The sequence below is a fragment of the Lissotriton vulgaris genome, chromosome 1_1 (genome assembly GCF_964263255.1).
Source record: "Lissotriton vulgaris chromosome 1_1, aLisVul1.2, whole genome shotgun sequence".
NCBI lineage: Eukaryota > Metazoa > Chordata > Amphibia > Caudata > Salamandridae > Lissotriton > Lissotriton vulgaris.
The window spans coordinates 791,923,009-791,945,318 of record NC_141685.1 but is presented as its reverse complement, the minus strand read 5'-3'; the positions used below and the strand labels follow the sequence as shown (position 1 = coordinate 791,945,318).

The 22,310-nt window shown below is 45.3% G+C and overlaps 2 protein-coding genes across 10 annotated transcripts in view; one reads left to right on the top strand and one right to left on the bottom strand.

The window, feature by feature from the left end:
• The window catches only part of RALGPS2 (Ral GEF with PH domain and SH3 binding motif 2), a 1,046,762-nt gene that overhangs the window by 618,238 nt on the left and 406,214 nt on the right, over nt 1-22,310 (top strand). The window lies entirely within an intron of this gene.
• Nucleotides 1-22,310, bottom strand: part of ANGPTL1 (angiopoietin like 1) — a 68,432-nt gene that overhangs the window by 6,420 nt on the left and 39,702 nt on the right. Inside the window, exon 3 of the mRNA XM_086956443.1 lies at nt 7,964-8,157. Coding sequence (XP_086812569.1) covers nt 7,964-8,157 — 194 coding nt within the window. The remainder of the gene's footprint in view (nt 1-7,963; nt 8,158-22,310) is intronic.

Genomic DNA, 22,310 nt, shown 5'->3' with positions numbered 1-22,310 from the left:
TACTAAAGGGAAGTAACTTTTCCTTAAAAAGCTTATCCCTCCTAGTGATCCAGTGTTTTATGTTTGAAAGGTCTGCGGGTGCTACAAGATCTTCTAGAGGGTGTACGATTGCTCAAGAAATATTTGAACATTACCCCGTTTCAATTATTTGGTGCCTCTTGATCTTCCAATGGTTAGAAAGTGACTGCCCAGCCACAGCAGAGCAAGACTCCAAAAACAACCTTTCACCAATTGTCTTGTTTACCCTAAAGCTATTCTTTGACTTATGCTCTGTAAAAAGACCTGAAGGGGCTACATGGTGTAGCATATCCTGACTCTCCAAAATTCAGCCTTTTCATAATATCCAGATAATGTGAATCCTGATAAGTGTCACTTTCAAAATCAGAATCTGAGCAATGAGTCAGATATCAGAATTAGACCCTCCTATGAAGCACTATATTCTCATGCCTTACGAAAGAATCCAACAGCTTTTATTAATCTCAAACTGGGCTGTCATCCAAGGCATGGCATGTCTCACTTTCCACTCCAAAGCCACAATCTACCCTCAAGTCTTGTCTCTAACTCTTCCATAACTAATGCCTCAAACCACAATACAATGCATGTCCTCAGTCAAGCATGCTCGCACATTCAAATTGCACCTAGTATGCCCCATCATCTCAACTGAATTGTCATTTGTGAGGGTTTATGGAGCCAGTCAAATCCCAAAACGGTCTCAAGTACTAAAGAAGTCACCACCACAGTCAAATGGGAATTGATGTGATACGAAAATATCCACTAAAAGAAAGTCATAAATGCTTTCAAGATCCGAGTTCCCTACGGTGACAGTCTGTGAAAGTCAATACCTCTGACTTCTTACCTGACTGGGAAGCTTCAACTTACTTGAAAATGTCTCACATACCAAGGACCGACCACTCCATCATGAGAGAAACCACTCACATAGTCACTGATGGAGCTTTACTTTCTAACAAAATTCCTGGTCATGGGCCCCACCCTTGTTTAAACGCACTTTGCAATTCCTTTTCCCCTTACCCCACGTTCAGAACAGACCAACTAGTAACATTACCCCAAGAGTTGCCCCTGAACTCCCATGTTAAAGACCAATATTTCTACACTCGCTCCTCCACATCAGGCAGTCAGCATCCTCTACCCTTCCCCAATTTGAGAAGGGAGGAGTACAGATTGTTTAGGAAATATTGTATTGATCACATAATTGATCAACAAACCCAATCCACAGAACAATTTCTTTGGAGTCGTCAACCTACACTGGGATGACAGCCACAATGATAAAGTAGCTAACTTCATATCTTTCCTTAAGGAGTGACCTCGCTCGGCACTGCACGAGGTCCACTTATGACAAGGTATCTACTTTTCACATCATTATTTTCAACCTGAAACACTGAAAGGCAAATACCTAATTCGACTGGATCAATCAGACTAACTGAATTTACCCCATGCAGTAAACATTAAGAAATTGGCATGTACCTGCAGCAGAAGAATCGGAAATTGTGAGCAAAAACTTAAAAATCATGACCATTTACAAGTCTGACCAACTGGTTTTGTCATGCCGAGCTCGCAGAAGAAGCTGAAGATATTATTTGGATTGTTTTTCTCCTGCAATATAACATGAATGAATTTGCATCCTTCTAATGGAAAGTAAGAAACTAAAGCAATACCTCACATAGTTCAGCGGTCCTACACCTGAAAGGAAATTATGACATTTTGTCATACAAAGCACTGAGTTGCCAGGAACAAGTACAAGGAGATTAACATTGTTGTTGAAATTGCTTATCCCAAGGATCGACTTAGTGAAAAACTGACCAGATATGCAAACCAAATGTACTCCTCAAATCAATCAGTCAAATTGGATTTGTAGAGCACTGCTAATCACTCATGAAGGTATCCAGGCACTGGGAGTTTCTACTACTGGGTGTCAACAGTCGAACAGTCTGGCCTTTAGATCCTTCCTGGAGGTGGAGGCTGTTCCAGGTCTTGGCGGCTAGTTAGGAGTAAGAGCGTCCACCGATCTGGCTTTGATGGATGTGGGGATCTGAGCGAGGGAGAGGGAGGCCGAGCATAGGTATCTGGAGGGCTGTTGGAAGTTCAAATGGTGGTTGATGTAGGCTAGTCCCTGATTATGCAGGGCCCGGTAGGCGTGGGTCGACATCTTGAAATTGCACCTCTTGTGGATGGGGAGCCAGTGGAATTTCCTGAGGAGTGGGGTGCTGTGGGTCCGACTGGGGAGATCCAGGACGGGTATGGCCACCGAGTTGTGTGTGGTGTATAGTCTCTTCAGTAGGTGCAAGGTAATTCCTAGGTATAGGGTGTTGGCGTAGTCCAGGCGGCTGTTGTGAGGGCCTGGGTGATGGTGAGTCTAGTGATGTCTGGGACCCACTTAAAGACTTTACGGAGCATGTTTGAGTGAGGAAGCAGGCTGAGGATACTGTGTTGATCTTTATTTTCATGGTGAGTTTGCTCTCCTGTATGATACCTAGGTTTCTGGTGTGTTTTGTAGGAGTGTGTGAGGCTCCTAGTTCTACAGGTGGCCAGAGTAGTTTTGCATTCAGAAGGTGATGCTGGTCATACGCAGGTGGAAGATGACCTTAGTAGTTGATGGGCCTGCGGAAAGAGAGTGGATAAACTGGGTGTGGTATGTATATGATATGATGTTCAGTAGATGGGTCATGGCGATGTTTGCCAAGGGGGTCATGTATGTGTTGAACAGGGTGGGGCTGAGGAAAGGGCCTTATTAGACGCCGCAGAATATTTTCTTGGGATCCGAAGTAGAAGGTGGACTTTCAGGGTTCTTCCAGTGAGGAAGGATGAAATCCACTTGAGCACGTCCCCTTGGATCCCGATCAGATGGAGTATTTTTATGGGGGAGTAGTGGAATGCGTGTCGAAAGCTGCTGAAGGGTCGAGGAGGATCAGGGCGGCAGTTTTCTCCCTGGTCTAGGGTACTGATGTCGGTGGCTGTGATTAGGGCAGTTTCTGTCCTGTGGTTTGAGCGGAACCCAGCTTGGTATGGGTCCAGGAGGTCGTTGTTCTCTAGATGGTCTGTGATTTGGTGGTTATTGGCCTTTTCCAGGACCTTGTTAGGGAACAGAAGCAGAGAGATGAGCTGGTAGTTCTTCAGATTATTAAGGTGTGTGAATGCTTTTTTGAGGAGTGTTTTGCCTTCCGCATGTTTCCATTCTTCTTGGAATGTGGATGAGGTGATGGATGCATCGCAAATGGTCGCGAGTAGGCCTGGTCAGTGAATTCTGCTCTGTTCGCTGCACTCCATGGAGAATGCGAACTTCTAAAAAAGTTTTTTCCGCACTCGCCAACAGTAAGTTGGCGAGAGAGGAAATCTAACATTAGACCACCTCCCAGCGAGGTTTCTCAACGCAGGCGGTCACAGATGGTTGCAACCTTTTACGTTGAGAAACCATCCGTTCGCGTTGAGGAAACTGCCACTCAAGTAGAAAATGTACTTGAGCAGCAGAAAGAAGCAGTGCTCTCTTGCGCTGCGCATGATGCAGTCCGTGCTGATTTACAAGCATGAGATAAACACCTGGCACTAAATCCAAGCGAACGATACGACCTAGCGCACTCCGGCTCATTGTGAAACTTTGCGTAGCGTGGTGAAGTTTTTGGTCACCGGAACTCTGCGAACTCCGCCCAGGCTTAGTCGTGAGTTTGTTGCTGATAGTTTTGTTCCCCAGGTTGAACATGTGATGGCGACAAGTGCTCCTGAGTAGATGGAGCTCATGGTGGCTGAGGTGCTCTGCATGGTGAGTTGATCCCATGCGGTGATCCGGAGGTTCAGGTGAGAGTTGTGGTTGATGAGGCTGGGGATGCTGGCTTTGGAGGTTTGGGGGGGTTGAATTGTTTGTAGATGGTGAAGATCTTGTCATCAATCTCACAAAAAGTAACCGGATGGTGTATCTACTATACCTAAATGTAAGTGCAAAACAAGGGTGAAAAAATGATTAACATGGTGGGAAGAAAACTACATTTGTAAAGACGAGAACCCTCACTCACCAGAGGTGACATGCTTCATCATTGGGTTCCCTCTTGCACATTGTGTCCGCAAGGTACACAGTGTGGGCTACAACTCTCCTGCAGGAGAGGAGTGTGAGGTGTTTATCATCCAATGTACATATGAGTGAGGGGCAGAGTGCAAAAATTATACAAAAAAATTTGAATTAAAACAATATCATCAATGGACAAAATGAGTTTAATTAGCTGTCCCAAGCGGATAGAGTTAAAAAAACTGTGTGAGGAATAGGGATATAGATGTTTCCTATTTGAATAGGTCAACATGTTTCTGCCTTGGTGACTATGAGTTCTTAGGCATTTATCAGGACCAAAATCATGTCACTCTGCTAGTAATGTGAAAAAAATATATAAATATACCATACTTAATTTATATGGAACATTTTAGGACCATCTGCAGTCTGGTCTGTAATCAGTTTCTATACGATCGTCTACCTCATCTTTTAGATGGTCCTGGAGGTCTACGTCACAAGAACCTACTTTCCTGCTTTTATCCCACTGCGGTATACAGGCCAAAAGGGGGAAGATCTTGTTATGGAAGAAGTCTACTAGAGTGTTGCCGAGATCTTGGGAAAGGGCGACTATATTTCCGGTTGCTGAGGAGTTGGAGAACTCTATGACTATGTTGAAGAGGTCTTTGCTGCATTTAGAACTGGCTTCGAGGCGGTCAGCCAGGGTACTCCTTTTCCTATCTTTCAGGCGCTGGTGGTAGTTGTTGAGTGCTAGCTTGAAGGTGGTGCGGTCAATTGGCTCATTACTAGAGCGCCACATCCTTTCCAGTCATTTGCAGTTGCATTTGGTGGTTCTTCATTCTTTTGTGTACCAGATGGTATGCTTAGTGCATCTGCTTGGATTGAAGGGAGCGATTGCTGTCACAGTTGGTGAGCCTAACATTGAAGTTCTTGACAGCCTCTTTGAGGTTGGAAGTGGTGTCAGGAAGGCAGGAGCTGAGGGCGTTGGTCCACTGGTTTTCGGGTATTTAGCTCCAGCTCCTGTGAATGGTGTGGGCATTTTGGTAGAGGTGATGGGGCTGCTTTGATTGTGAAGTGGACAATTGAGTGGACCGACCAGGTGAGTCTGGTGACATAGCTGGACCTGACTCTGTTGCTGGGCGTGGTCCAGGCAAGGACAGGTGCAGACAGACTCTGTGGCCTCCAATAAGTAGGTTTCTGGGTAGAGTGCTGGGCGGGATCAGTATGAGGCGATAAGTGGAACGGAGAGCGGCGGTGAAGGTGGGAAAACGAGTGACCAAGACAGGCAATTTTGCATAGGGAAAAACAATAGATTTGTCTGGGAAAGAGCGTTTTGTTGGAAAAATTAATGGCCATTAAGTAGGTTCCTGGGAGGGCTGGTGGGCGAGATCAGCGAGCGGCCGGAGGCAGGAAAACTAGCGGCAGAGAGAGGAAGTGTTGGCGTGGGGAAAATGGTAGATATAAGAGAGTGTTAGGTGGAAAAGTTAATGTGGGAAAACTAAGTTAAGCGGAGGAAGGAAAAAGGTGGTTATGTAGGGGAAGAAATGGGAGGAAAAACAAGTTGAGTAGGAGAAAAAAGTGTGGTTAAGAAGAGGAACAAGCATTGGCATAGCCAATAGGTCTCGCCTTTGGGACCTTATAAGTGTTTATTTATGCATCACAATATCATTGGTGCAACAACATCAAGTGTTGCTTAGCTAAACACTTATAAGTTCCCAAAGACGAGACTTATTGGCTATGCCAATGCTTGTTAAACTTGGCAACACTGTATGGGCATTGGTTCAACCTCATTAGTACCAGTTTAACACCCAGATATAGCAATAAGCAACAAAAAGGCGACCAGTCCAGCTTTACAAAGGGTGTTCCAATGCACGGCAACATGTCACTGCATTTTTAGCAACTTTTTACCCATTTGAGTTAAACACAAAATTAGATTTTTGTTAAAATATGGAGATTATGTGGCGGGTTATAAATTGTGTGGCAAATGCAGCACATCTGAAAACTTGATAGGAATGTTTCAGAAGCCACTCTAACCACAAAAGAAAATAAGGAAGATTATGACATGAACACCAATTAGGAAAACCAGAGTGAAACTGTGGCAACAAATACTTTGTCAAGACGCCATTCTCTTCTCAGCAGCACAGATGTTCCGGATGTTGCTCCAACCAGAAAACTGAGAAATCGGGTTAAAACAAATCTTAGCCAAGAAGCTGCGTGTGCCACACAAAAAATGGCGGTTCAACAGAAGCAAAGGAGTACTCCAGTTCCGCCAGAGAACCGTCGGAAAACCCTCCTCATGAAAAAGGTCCTTGGAGGTAATGGAAAGCACTGAAGATCCAGATGATCTATTTAATGACATGTAAATTGTTGATTGCGTATATTTTGATAATAAATCAAGGCATGATTACTAAAAAAACACGTCACATATTTATTTTTGGAATTTTTTGTCTAGAATCAGAATTCTGTCTTTCAGCCCCTTGAATGCTTCGCGATTATTAGAAGAACGTACACCAAGATAGCGAAATTTGGGAAGGAGAGTAAAAGAAGCAGATGTAAACCTTGCTATTAAGGAGTATAGGGTAAAGAATAGTGTACGGACAGGGAGGGGGACAGAGGAATGTCTGGAAATGAAAGCAGAAATAGCAGATGGATGGTCTTTGGTGAAAGTTTTCAAGGAAACCTCTATCCGTTTTGATATTTATGGCTTCAGCATATGGAATAGTTGACACTCTGAGCTCCTTGAAGTACTGTAAACGTGCCGAAATCAACAAACGCCGCGCGGCCGTGAAAGTGACCGCGATCGCGGTGAAATCGAAAGTCATCGCGATGACGCGCTCTGTGCTCAGCACGCGAGGGATGCGCGCGCAGCAGCGTTGATTACAGAGGCGGAGCGAGGCGCACACGCTTTGCGCGTAACCGAAAGCTGGTGGCCGGGAACAGCCTTTGGAAGCATTTCCAAAAGCCACTGACAAAATTTCTCGCAGAGCAGTGCATGCGCTGACTCAGCGAGACCTAAAAACGAGTTAAGGAGGAGGAAAAAATGCGGACAAGAGGAGGAAAGATCTGGTTAGGAGGAGAACAAGGTTAGAAGGGGGAGAAAGGTGAAGGTTATGTAGGGGGAAAAACAAGCAGTGGGGTTAAAGTAAAATACAGTAAACCACAGTTAAAGGCGGTTCAAGCGGTGGCACTCGAGCTGGCAGCAGCAGTGGGGAGCTGGACGAGGGACCTGCTCCTCAAAGACAAGCCTCAAACCCTTTAAATTGAAAACAATTCTGCTTTCAACAGAGAAATGTTTCAAACTGCTAAATTTTGTCTCAAAATGAAAACAAAATCATACTGTGCATCCCACACTTCTATCATAGTTACTCTGCCCAAGAACCACGTGTCTTATTAATTGCCATCAAGTCAAATTCACGGTCTCAAAAAAAATCCCTAAAAATGTCATGGTCACAATTTAACCATTAGCCACGTAAGTGATTAGATTCCTGCCCTTGCTAGTAAAGGTTGAACGTCTGTGAGAACTTCTGAAGCCCTGGTGCTTACCGATATCAACCTTTCACTCGATGTTCTGCTGATTTACACTTTGTCATCTAAATCTGTTGCCCCTTCTTTTTTATTGCTGCTTTGATTTGTGACCCTCATTGTGCCCTCTGCGCTTCCTCAAAATCCTAGAGTCCCTCTGTTGATTCTGTACTGAAGATTTGTATATTTTATGCTGCAGAATCCATTACTTGTGCACCGCCTGTGGTTCACTTTGTCATCCTTGGGGCCCTGCTTAAGCTATATAGAACTATAAAACAAATACAATCTCCAGCTCCTGTTTAAAACGTACATTATTGCAGAGCTAGCAATGGAGGGCTCTGAACCCTTACAAAACCTATAGCCAATTTTAGGTGAGATGCTCTCTCACTTGCCAAAAAATCAGTGGAGAATTGACCCTTCACACGGACTCACCTTGTAGGTATCCCAGTTGCGAAAGAAGTTGACAGAACCGTCTGTTCTCCTCTGGATCACAGCCCAGCCGCCGGGGTCCAGGTTGTTCTCACACCACAGTTGCATGGGCCCTTGGCTATTATTGGGTTTAATGAGGTAAATGCCACTGTTGGAGAAACCTGCTGTCTTTGCCTGCTTGCAGTCACGAAACGGACCTGGCCAAAGGAAAGAAGACAATATTTGAGATATAACAGGTTTTCAGTGTCAACTGGCAGGAGCACAGAGTGGACATTACAGACGTGCCCTTTTTAGCTCCGGTAAATTTTGCCTACTTTAGGAGTAGCAAAGAACCAATCCTGTTTTGCATGGTTTCCTAAAGTGCTCAGCTTCAGAGTTTTTGGCCTGTCCCAATTTGGACTTTGAGAACAAATATTGTTTGGGATTTCTGTAAATTTCCAAATTACTACTTCAAAGAATGTGTAAATAAATGTGTAAATAATAAGGTAATCAGGGTGACCTGTGAGCTTGGAAGGAATAGTGACTCATGTGAAGGGCTTCTGGGGTAAGTATTTGATTTTAAACGAAATTAACCTTTGTGGTGACCTCCCATCACTGTGTTGGCTTTTTTAAGTTTCAGCTCACTGTTTTCTTTACTCCCCCTTGTGTGTGCACTCTAAGAAAGAACTTTGTTGTCTGATTTGCTTTGTCTGAGGTGCATTTAGCCATGTTTTCCCCTCTTAAGTTTCAGGGCGTTGTCACTGCAGAACCTTCCAGGGCCATTTACTGTCCTTGTCACCCGCCTGTTCACCTGCCCCTGAAAAAACTCCACTTACCTGCCTCCTCACTTTTGTGTGCCACTCCACCAATCAGTGACCAAACTCATGGCATAATCATACCGTAGATCACTGCACAGTGTGGTGTGGGAGTACTTCAAAGTTCACTTTTTCGTTCGTAGCCTACCAGACAGCACAGCTGTCTGGTTTGCTAATGACATTTCCGAATATTCGGAGTGTTTCCCTGAGAATGCATTCCGCCCGTTGCTTACCATTGACTGTGTGGTTTGTATCTCACATTTGCTTGCTTTCTGTTTGTTGGCTCTATTTGTTTTAGGCTGTCCAGCATGAGTTTCTCTTCCATTGCCCAAACGCGGTATTCTTGTACCAGATTTCTGCATAAAGGCTTTAATCTTGTTCTGAACTTGTTACATTTGCTTTGCATTCAAATACAGAGGTCAAATGTCAAGCTCTCTCTTCCAAGCGAGCTTGGTTTTTACGTTTCTTTATCTGACTTCAAAGTGAGAGTATTTGTGACAATCTTGTGGGTGCTGGCAAGGATTTTTTATTCTTGCACATAAATAAAAAGTGGGCTTCTTGGTGCCGAACTTCTCGGTTTTCCCCAAAACACAACTTCCTAGTTTGCTGGTTGTTGCATTCACCCACATTAATGAATGCAACTTAATCCTCTTAAAATACAAGTGCTTGGAGTCACTCTGTAAAACGTAATAAACAAAACAACATCTCTTCTGTGGTCTGCATCACAGGATTGAGAACTAAATATCCTGTTAGTCGTTTGGTGACTTTTTTTAATGATATATGTGTTCAATGAGGAATGCGTACACCCGGAGTCACCCTATGTATTATTGTAGATGGGACTTGATGGTGGTCCTGCTGCTTAAAGTTTAGGCAGCAGACAATAAGTCGGAGCAAGTAGAGCATCGCCTCATTAAATTGCTTCCCTTTTCACTCCCTACTATTCCTTTGTATATTACTGCAGTGCACCTATCGGTGCAGAGCTACCACAGTCTTTTGTACAAAGCCGGACCACAGCAGAATGTTAGTAGGGCAATGAACATGCATCAACGGGTAAGCCACAGCCCTAATCATACTGTCCAGTTCAAGATATACATTTGGGTTAAGGCCCACACACACCCAAAGAGTACCCACTTTTACAGTCTGCCAGGCTGACCATCCTTTATTCCCAGAAGTTGTCAGTTGTTTCTTGGCTGTGGGGCACATAAAAAAAAAACCGCAAAGAAAGACGCACTTATAGACAGACATACAGATGCTTAAACTTACCAGCATATAACATACCCACAGATACTGTCACAGTTGGGCTCACAAAGAGGAAACCGCTATACACATGCTACAATAATGTTAAGCACTCCCATACACATACATACAATTGCACAGACTCCCACGTGCGGACACACACTTATCAATACAAAGACCCATCACTCGGACACATAATTGCATACATAGACAGACCAAGAAACGGACATACACATGGATGTATGTGGACACATATGGACCAAGACACATAAACGCAAACACACACACCCAGTTGCTGACCGCGAGACATGCAGACACTTCCAGGCATATGTAGACTAAAGTATGCACATGTATTGATAGTTACACGCAAACGCATTGAAGCACATGTAGGCACATGTGGACACAGAAAAAATCCAAGACTAATACACATACACACATCATATAAAAAAATCTAACAGACCTATCACCATTGCTTGTTCCGCTTGTGCTGTTTGTCGCCTTGCTGCCCATTACAGTGCTGATATTACCGGTGCTAGGATGCTGTATTATGTAGATTGACTTAACTGTGTGAAACACACTGTATACTGGGGTACGTAGTGCCACAGATATCAAGCGGTTTCAAGCCAGGGGAAGGGCGGGCTCATCCCTATTTTCAGTTTATAAGTGTTTTGGTACGTAGAGTTCCGAGGCCTGTCATTACTAAGTGAGGTAGCATGCCTGCTCAAATACGTAGTCCAGATATCTCCTCCAGTTCTTTGTGTTCTGATGGATGTATTCCGGGGAACGTGGAGGGGAGAGGCAAAGTTGCCATAGTCAGTTCTGTATTGTCCTGCCCTGCCTCTGTGTATAGTCACTTTTGTGCATTGTACTAGTTTAACCACACAATGGAGTAATTTGTATAATGTGGCCATAGCATGTACTGAGCAGTTATTACAATGCTTTAATTCAAAGTAAACCAGTGAATTGCATGCAGTTCCCTACATTAGACTGGTCAAGTGATGTACAGGTATTATGGCACTTTTCAGGTCTATCCAGGACAGGTCTGCCAGAGGGATCTGGGTCCAGGCCAGATTTTCAGGAATCTACAGAATGTGTACAGCTACTCTTAAGTAGAATTCATTTATAGAGCTAGTGTCTATCCTGAAACAGTAGCAAGGAGCCAGCCCTCATTGGGCACAAGCTGGACACCCTTCCTTTGACAAAAGTTTGAGTGAAATGCCACAATGTTGGCAATGCGGAACTATAATCTGTTCGCATGAAGTGTAGGCTCAAGTGAGTGCCCTGCCCCCCCCACCCTCCCCAATCCTTCTCTACCCCTTGTTGTCCAATACTCCCACCATCTACTACTCATCACACTTCTCCACCATCAACCAAGGGCGGGATGTTGAGCCAATGAGAAACCTGTTCTTCACTAATAGTTATAATATTGACAGTGTATGTGGGCTGCGCAGTAGCAGTTGTGTCCAGTTCTGGAGGTCACTTCTGGGACAAGATCTTTTATCCAGTGTTGAGTTAATTTCCCTGTGGCATAACGAGCACTCGCCTATGTGAGGTCTGTTGGCTTTCAGTGTTGTGTTTTTAGTCATGTACAGCAGTGGAGCTGCTGTGCAGCATGGCTAAAAGTAAAAGAAAAAAAGTACTATTACACTGTCAATGCTGGCTGCTTTATAGCACTTTTTTGTCTTTTCTACCTTCAACCATGGTGTACAACATCCATGCTGCTGTAAAACATGGCAAAAAAACATTGACAGAGCCAAATAGCATTACTGTTTTGCCTTTCAATGTTTTTTAAGATATGTTGTACAGCTGCTGGCCTGCTGTGCAGCATGTTTGAAAGTAAAACAATAAAAGCGCTATAATGCAGATAGTGTTGACTGCGTCGTATCCCTTTTTAGGTCTCGGCTAGAAACGCGCGTTCTCGCCAGAGAACTATAGCGATCATTTCAGCCGACAAAACGAGACAAGAGCTGTGCACGCGCGCAGCATTGTGAATGGGAGAGGGGGCGACCAGAGCTGACCACGCGCAGAAATGGTCACGCTCACGGCGCCAGCGTCTCTGCTGCGCGCCGATATTTGCTCTCTTCCTGACCGGCTTCACGGAAGGCAGCATGGCATGCGGTGCCACTCACCTCGGGCACGGGGCTGACGCAGTTATTCGCACAGCTCTGATGATGGAATCTCATTTACATTTAGCAGCAGTTTGATTGTATTTATTTTCGGCAGTATTGTTTCCCCAGAGTGCACTCGTTTCCTTTTGTGTGTCTTTACTGACCACTGATAATGTGAACAACAATTGTGTTGACAAAGCCACCGGTATATAATTATTCAACTATTTCGATCCGACTGATTGCTGCTGTGTCTTATATTATTCAACAGCGTACATTTGTACTTCTCATTTCCTCCAACACCTCCATGCTATGCTTATTAAACGTAGCTAATATTCCCATGCTCGTGGCACAGTATTGAAAGCCTTAATTTCATTTTGCTTTTAAAAATCAAATTAAAGTTGTTGGTAGAGCTAATAATTCACCTCGGGCACGGAGCTGACGCAGTTATTCACACAACTCTGATGATGCACCTCAGGCACGGGGCTGACGCAGTTATTCACACAGCTCTGATGATGCACCTCGGGCACGGGGCTGACGTAGTTATTCACACAGCTCTGATGCACCTCGGGCACGGGGCTGACACAGTTATTCACATAGCTCTGATGATGCACCTCGGGCACGGGGCTGACACAGTTATTCACACAGCTCTGATGATGCACCTCGGGCACGGGGCTGACGCAGTTATTCACACAGCTCTGATGATGCACCTCGGGCACGGGGCTGACGCAGTTATTCACACAGCTCTGATGATGCACCTCGGGCACGGGGCTGACGCAGTTATTCACACAGCTCTGATTATGCACCTCGGGAACAGGGCTGACAGTTATTCATACAGCTCTGATGATGCACCTCGGGCACGAAGCTGACGCAGTTATTCACACAGCTCTGATGATGGAATCTCATTTACATTTAGCAGCAGTTTGATTGTATTTATTTTCGGCCGTATTGTTTCCCCAGTGTGCACTCGTTTCCTTTTGTGTGTCTTTACTGAGCACTAATAATGTTAACAACAATTGTGTTGACACAGCCACCGGTATATAATTATTCAATTATTTCGATCCGACTGATTGCGGCTGTGTCTTCAATTATTCAACAGCGTGCATCACAGAGTACATTTGTACTTCTCACTTCCTCCAGCACCTCCATGCTTTGCTTATTAAACGCAGCTAATATTCCCATGCTCGTGGCACAGTATTGAAAGCATTAATTTCATTTTGCTTTTAAAAATCAAATTAAAGTTGTTGGTAGAGCTAATAACTCACCTCGTGCACGGGGCTGACGCAGTTATTCACACAGCTCTGATGATGCACCTTGGGCGCGGGGCTGACGCAGTTATTCACACAGCTCTGATGATGCACCTCGGGCGCGGGGCTGATGCAGTTATTCACACAGCTCTGATGATGCACCTCAGGCGCTTGGCTGACGCAGTTATTCACACAGCTCTGATGATGCACCTCGGGCACGGGGCTGATGCAGTTATTCACACAGCTCTTTTGATGCACCTCGGGCACGGGGCTGACGTAGTTATTCACACAGCTCTGATGATGCACCTCGGGCGCGGGGCTGACGCAGTTATTCACACAGCTCTGATGATGCACCTCAGGCACGGGGCTGACACAGTTACAATAAATTTGGTTGACTATCATGTATGTACTATTGCTTAACTGTACTGTTCCCTTAGTGGACAAGTAACTGGGTTGACAACCATGTATGTATTTTTGCTTAACTGAGCTGTTCGATCACCTTATTGTCATTGATTAGTACACTGCAATATAATTACCCTTACAAAGAAGTCGATGTTACTATAGGGTGTATAAATATTTATCTGATGTATATTATCGTACCGACATGTAATATACAACACAGGGACAATTTGACCATTATATTACTGCAGATTGACAATTATCCCACGGTCTTGAAAGATTTTGATACAAATGATATTGTTAAACGCAAATGGATCAATGCTCGAGGTCGCATTGAACAATTCCGCCCCATGCACCTCTGCTTATTGTCCGCGATTGTTCCCAATTCAAGATGGCGCCCGCGATCTCAAAATTGCGGCGAGAATTATACATCGGACCGTTTTTATTGTGGGTACATTTTTGAATTAGTCACGAGCTGCACTTATACCATTGAGAATTTACAAACGAGACAATGGACGTTTTATTTAATATTTAGTCCCATGAATAGTCTTTCGTCTATGTCCACCATCCAGTAATAGAGGGACTCAACGAGTCAGGTGACATCCGCTGAAACGCGGTTATTTTCGGAACTCTTGCTGACTGGGGAGTGTAGAAGGCTGCAACTACGGCAGTACAGTAAGATACTCCTTTCGTTTTTTGATGACCTGTCCTACTGCGTGAGTCGGGAGGCGGGAGACTACGTGAATCCGTTTTTAATGAAGCATTGCTTCTCTTCTTGATACAGCTTCCTGATCTGTGTGGGACAGGAGCGTTTTTTGGAATAAAGCTACCGATTTAAGGTAAATGTCCTCAGTATAGTGACCTATTAATTGTTGAACGTTTTGAAAAAACCTGATTGGTCAATCCCTTATAGAAATCTTGTTTACAATACAGTTTCCTGATCAGGTGGGACAGGGAATGGAGTAGAGTCCATGACACGGCCGTTTGGAAGTACCTTCAATATAGGACTCGGGATGAGATTCTGATGGATGATTGAATCACCCTGGGAAAAGGTAATTATATGGACAGACCCATGTGGCGGTTTTTTGGACGCATGGCCCAATAGTACTAGAGGTCCATATTCTGCATCATTATGTTTTGCAGGAGTTAATCCCACTCGGCTGGATAGGAGATACACTGTGTTTGGCCCTGCACCCTCGGGTAGGCACCTTCCCCTTTGGGTTTTTAATTGGTTTACAACATATCACTACAACAGGGTAATTCCCTTTTATTCTTTATAGGGTCATCTTTAACCCTTGGTTGCCCCACTATTGATTGTCCTGATGAAGACTCGCACGGTCCAGGTCTAACTTACCGGATGACCATAAGTTGAGTCGAAACGTCGACGATATTATTCCCACCTTGGACCCACATTTGCAATATAAAAAAGTGCACACAACTTGACATGGCTGTCTGTATTTAGTTTATATTGACATCAGTTGTTATTGCTTATTACTTTGTGGGCCAGGTTGTTTTGTTACGGATAACTGTGGGACCGTAATTACAGAATACTAATGTGAAAATTTTGTCTATTCATTATCCTGAATTTCCTTTCTTTCTCTACTCACTGTACAAACTTTTGACCACTTCCTTTGTGCACGTCCCTTTGGGCAACCTTTTTACTCTAAAAATATGAAGAAAACTGTGTAGATCATCAACTATTTGATTAGAGACAATGAAATAAATATTGTACTCTTCTTTGATATACTGTTGCTGTAGTGATATTTCTTGTTTATCTGAAGTTCATACATGTGTTGGAGCGGATTCAGTAGGAACGCCCATGAACATTTAATTGCATGAACGTGTACTGATTGAATCGGATTATAAGGAAATAGGTTCTGGACCATTGTTGATACTTATTGCAGTTATTTACACAGCTCTGATGATGCATCTCGGGCACGGGGCTGACGCAGTTATTTACGCAGCTCTGATGATGCACCTCGGGCACAGGGCGGACTCAGTTATTCACACAGCTCTGATAATGCACCTCAGGCAGGTGCTCACAGCTGTTATTATTTACACAACTCTGATGATGCACCTCAGGCACGGGCTCACAGCTGTTATTATTCACACAGCTCAGATGATGCACCTCAGGCACGGGCTCACAGCTGTTATTATTCACACAGCTCAGATGATGCACCTCAGGCACGGGCTCACAGCTGTTATTATTCACATAGCTCTGTTGCGCTCTCTAATACTCTTTACTAATAATTCTCTCCTACTCACTATCAACTTCTCACTCTACTACTTACTGTGTGTGTGGGTGCTAATGCAATAGGTCTTGCATATGCACGTGATGAAGCTATTGGCAATGTAAATGACAATGCCATTTATTTATGATTTAAAAAAATAAAAAAACAATGAGCAATGCCAATAGCTCTACCTTTAATGCTGCCGAGACCATTGCGTTGTAAATGCTTGTTTATACTTATAGCCATGCTACACTGCAGTTGGGCAGCTGTACATGACCAGAAAAAAAATTGACAAAACAAATAAATATCGCATAGGCAAGACCTTTTGGTTTTGCTAATGCTTGTTTCTAAAGGGCTCCACAACCCATGTTTTAAAGTCTGTGCTGTACACCACTCATAAATTAACTGCACCTTGTAATAGAGTGGTATCTCAGATCCCAAGAGTACTGAGTCATTTTTTATTTACTAACATTTATAGAGCGCGAACGAATACCCGTAGGCGTCTCGGCGCTGCATCTTTGGCCAGTGAAACCATGCCAGTTAGTGCCGATTTGTGATGAAAGAGGGTTCGGTGTGTGTGGGTGGGTTGAAACACATCATCCATCGAGAAACAAGCAGTTGGCTAATGATTTTATTCTCCACTGGCCTGGACTTGACATGGGATCTAGAGGTTTATGAGTCTCGAGCTGTGCTGAAGTTGTTCAACCATCCTTCACTCCGAAATATAGATGGGAGTGTGATGGTTCTGTGTTTTATCACGGTCAGACCTAGACAGCGCTTGCACTGTCTCTTTGAAACATGTTGTATATACTTTGGGGGCTTACAGCCGGCCCATTGTTTTTCCTTTGTTTCTTTCAGTAACCTTTGAAAATCCTTGCTTCCAAAGGGTTAATCTTCCTATTTGCCCCTCCTTTTCGTGGGCAATACAATGCTTCCAGTCTTCCGTGCTCATGCACATGCAGACTTTCTTACCTTTTGTGAATAGCCCTCATTCAGCACCGTTTCTGCCTTTCTATAGGGTCAGATCCTTTGTTTGAATTTAAAAAGCTTTGTGAAGCAGGACTTTGAGAGCTATATATAAGAAACTACTGTCTGTGGATTTTAAGCTCCTCTGGCGACCTGCCCCATGTCTGGTTTTTCTCTTCTCCCCCTCCCCTCAAACATCTGGGGCCCTCGCCTTACCCCTTCGCCCCAAGCGCTAGTTGCCTATCATGCTTCCTGTAATCGATTCACTTTTAAGAGAAAGTCAAAATACTTGTAAATATTCATCTTTTGCCTTTTTCTTACCCAAAAACAAGATTCTGAGTAAAGACTCCACAGCCGAAACGCCCACAGCCACACTGGTTTGGCAACGCTAGCGCCCAGAAGCCCCTTCAGTGGCTTGTCCTCTTCAGAACATGCCTTCCTTATTGAATCAACTTGCACACAGAGGCCATACAGCTCCAATGGACCTTAAGTTTTATTTTAATCTTTATTTAATCTTGGTTCTCTACGCTTAATCTACATTAAGAGGAAACATAATTTAAAAAAAAAGTTTTCAAGTTTTGAGTCATTCTGTCATGTGTTACTATTGCGTTCTTAGTCCACAGTTGTGTTTTACAGCTTTTCACTTTGCAGCTTTTTCTTCTATTTTGCAGAGCATGGAGACGAAATTCAACCACTGTTTTGTAGCTACGGCGTTTCGGAAAACAAAACACTGTGCTCAGAAATAGTTAAAAAATATGACCATCTTTGGCAGCACTGAGGCTGTGTACTTGAATTTCTCTTCTGTGCGACCACACATGCATTGAATACCCATGTCTCCTTCCTGCTGGTTAAAACTCTGCATCAATATATTAATCACATTGTATTTCATCTTCATCCATCTCTCAATTCCACGAGTTTGTGAATTCATCAATGAATTTATCAATTATCCATTTTATCTCCATCCATTCATACACACACCAGTCATTCTTGTTTCTAATTGTCATTACTATCAGGCCACAGATGTGTGCCTTGGTACCAGGGCCGGCCCTAGGCATGTGCTAAGTGTGCACCTGCACAGGGCCGCCAAAACCCAGGGGCCGCCATGACGACGAGGATCGGATCGGATCGGAAGGATCGTAATGAGTTCCCCTAGACGCAGGATGAGAGACCGGGCGCAGGGACATTTTAAGGCATGAGAAGAATGGGCAGTTGCCCCGAGAAAGTGAACTTTCTCTTTAGTTTACTTTTGTGCGTTTCTGTATCTCACCCACCCTTCAGCATGTAATGCAATATTCTAACGCAATATTCTTACGCAACACGGAGCTTGAATTAGCAGATAATGGGTGTTAGACGGGGGACCCGGAGGGTCGGCCGAGCAAGGGGGAGAGACCTCCTGGCGAGGGCCCTCTCCTTCAATCGTACGGACGAGCAACCACTCCCCCCCCACAGATGGACACCACACAAAGATAGGTTCTGTACACTTTTATCGGTAATCGTAGGCAGGTTAACTTGACGATACAGCAGGACCAGGATACGATGATCCCGTCAATTCTAGTCTCTTGGGAAAGGGGGTAGCGGGACAGTCTCAGTACCGGTCCGGTACAGGGGTAGCGGGTGTATAGCTCACAATCCTCGAGCTGGAGGGTTCGCAAGTAGGGGCCGCGGCAGCGCCAGCAGGCCTTCAAGATGGTTCAAGAAGAGGATGAGCCGCGGCAGCGCCAGCAGGCCTTCAAAGATAGTTCACGATGAGGATGCGCCGCGGCAGCGCCAGCAGGCCTTCACGATGGTTCACGAAGATGATGAGCCGCGGCAGCGCCAGTAGTCCTTCAAAGGTGGTTCACGAAGAGGATGAGTCGCGGCAGCGCCAGCAGGCCTTCAAAGATAGTTCACGAAGAGGAGCCGTGGCAGCGCCAGCAGGCCTCCAAGGATGAGTTTGTCTCGGTGTCTCTCGACTCCAGGATACAACTGGTTTCCTGCTCTTGCACTACCCCAGTTATAGGTCTGGCGTCCTTTGATGTCCGGACCCTCGCACTTGGAGGTCGGGGGGTCCGGGATGAGGGAGTCCAGACACCCAGCAGGGGGGTGGAGCCAACGCCCAGGGAGGCTGGGGGCGATCGAAACCTGGCGGAGGGGAGCAATCGACACTCCTTCGTCCATTGACTCGCCAAGTGGTCTCTTTACCCCCTGGGTGGATGGGGGCGCCTCGATGTCGGGGCTTGGCTGGGCCTGAGGCTGAGGTCGACCCGTGGCCACGAGGCCTGGTCGTGGCGGGTCAAAGATGGCGGCTGGGCTGGGGCCGGTGGTTCGGGAAGGGACCCGGGCCAGCCGAGAATGTTATGGTTATGAGCCGGGGTTCCGTCGGGGAAGAGCTGGGGGTTGACCCGGCGGGTTGCAGGTGTTGTTCTTGTCCGGGGAACAGGGGTAGCAGTAGTCCGCGACCCGCCATGCGGGGAGGGGTCGGGCCTGCCACGAGGCCTGTCCAACAATGGGTAATACGATTCGGAGGGGTTCAAAACAGGTGCCCAAAAAATATTGCTGGCACGGGCCCCCAAAATACTTAAGATGATGCGCGGTGCGCACTGAGGCGTGTTTGAGGCGCAGGGAAAGAAACGGAGAGACGGCGGCGATGAGGCAGAGGAGACAGAAGGGGAAATAGATATTGAGGAGACATACAGGCGCCTGGGGCCAGACAGTGCTATGAGGTTGGGCTCCTAGACAGACCGTGACGTGAGAGGAGCCTAGAGCGCCTGTAGACAGAGAATAATGGAGAGGCGCGCGGCTTAAGACAGCGCGACCGCGAGGGACTCAAGGCGCGTGGCCACTGTGAAGTGCTTGGGGACTGGGGAGCCACATACTTCGTGCAAGTTGCTAGGGCCGGTAGATTGACAATGAGAGGACCTGGACAGATAGTGCCAAGCTGGGCCCAGAGACAGTAGCAAGGGCCCGCAGACATGCACTGTGGAGTTTAGGGGTCCACAGACAGTGCAAGGAAGTCGGGGTCTTAGACAGGTAGTGGGAAGAGTCTGAGCCCCAGAGACAATGTGAACGAAGATCTTGGATATATATATATATATAGACAGTTTGTGAGGAGCTTAGGGTAAATGGACAGTGTGAGGTGCTGAAGGCACTCAGCCAGAATAACGAGTGTGTCGAACACAGACGCGGCGGGAGGAGCTAGGGGAGTGAAGAGGGTGTAGCGCACAGACAAAGTGCGAGGAGCTAGGGGATTGAAAAGAGTGTAGCGCACAGACACAGACAGTGCGAGGAGCTAGGCGAGTGAAGAGTGTGTAGCGCACAGATGCTGTGCGAGGAGCTAGGGGTCCATAGACAGCACGGGGAGTTGATTGGGGCCCATTGGCAGTATAAGGAGCTGGGGCCACAGAGACATTGAGACGAGTGTGTAGTAACATGTTCGGTTAAATGTTTACAAAACACTTTTTCCCGGTCTTGCGCGTGACTTTGCTTTGTAGGGCACTTTTACACCATCCATAGTAACCTCTCGGACTTAGTGCACACGGCCGATTCGGTGGCGTGCTGCTCCCCGGCCACAGGCGTGACAATGTTAGGCGCTAGAGTGGAGTTCCTTGTCACCTAGTGTAAACTAAAGGCGCAGAGGTGAAAGGTTACTCTTCCGGGGCCCCCACCTACGCTCTCTGCACAGGGCCACCATGAGCCTAGAGCCGGCCCTGTTGGTACTTCTGCCCAGCATCCCCAACCAGTTAAACCATCGTCAGGAGCGCTGACATCAAGTCTTAATTCCCCCACTGATTAATATTCTGAAAGAAACGCACATCCCCTGAGATCTGGCTCGGTTTCCATTCCAACTAAGCGATGGCAGATGCTTTTCAGCAATCTGTTTAACACGCCACTCTGAAGAGAAAGCTGTGCTTGGCAAGAGCCCAATACTGATGCAGATTCAGAAACCACAAGTTATGTGGGGCCTGGGACAGCCCTTAAGAGAGCAATCCATCGCTTTCAGGGACTTTATTTTGCTCTGAAGTTAGCTGCCTACCCCTCACACAGGGATCTTGTACTGAGATGCCACGAGCCATTCCCGCCCGGGACCAGTAATAGTATGTGGCACACACTCGCTGCCTTTTGGGGGCACAATAGAGATTTGAACAAATATTGACCACTACAGTATCGACTTGTGGTGTATCTTCAAGATAAGTAGATTATGGAATTAGAATAATAAATCCATACTTCACTATCTGCACTCGCCTAACACTGAATTGTAATTCTATTTACATAGTGCTTACTACCCCCCACAAGGCATGGAAGCAATTTACTACAAATAGCACTCTGTTCCATAACCTAGTCCAGTGGATGTCATGGGGGCCTGGTATCTCAAGGTAACAATTCATGCATTTGCTCCTGCTTCTTTGTGATAGATTAGTAAATCAGTGATAGAAATGTGTTTATTAAATCATTACAATAACATTTTGAAATACAAAATCTGTTTTCAAAATCAATATTCACATGAAGCTTTTCAAGTTACTGATTCAGTCCTTAAAAAATCACCACACTTCTGTTTAGCAATAGATTTTCCATAGAATAGTGGTACTTCAAGACTCATGTGGATCACTTTTAGTCTTTACTAGAAATAGCATCTGCTTGTATCCATACTACACTCCAGTTGAGTGTCTCAACCGCTCCCACTACTCTGATCTTTTCGGGAGATCTCATAGACCCTTGATGTTCCCAACTGCTTATATTATTCTGGCCTTACTATGACAATTTGTGTGTTGAATGAAAATCACCTTATTCTTCAATATGCTCTAAATCTTGCACATAAATTCGGTGGTTCTGCCATCTGCTGCTTGTCTGCAGCAACGCATGGTGTTATGTGTCTGTTGTATTGGTAATCCTATTGTGGCGAAAGTGATTTCAGAAGTTTAACCTGCTCTTCCTTGATAACTGGGCAGATATAGATAAGGTTGAGAAGTGTTTCCACATCATCACCTGCAGTCTTGTGATGTTACTTCTCTTATATCCATAATATGATCTAATATATGGATAAAAAAGAGTGTGTTAAGACCTTCAAGCAAAATTTACTTGTCATGGTGTCCAGCAGATATAGTTGAGGCTTTTGAGATGTATGGCTTTCCTGCAAGAATTTTGCTCATTTTAAAACACGGCATCTTTCAAAATCTCCATCTAGTATAGTTCTCTCATTTCCCCCCTTATTTCTTTGAAGTGGGGGAATCTAACCAGTCTGCTCTACGTTTCTAGGCTGTTGAGGGCAGTTTCCATGTGCATTGTCCACTTCAGGTCCGTATTCTTTTTGGGGACTAGATCATGCAACAGTAAGTTCTTCAAGGTCTTCTCCCCAGCAGTTCTTATTTTGTATCATTATTTAATCTGTCTGGCAT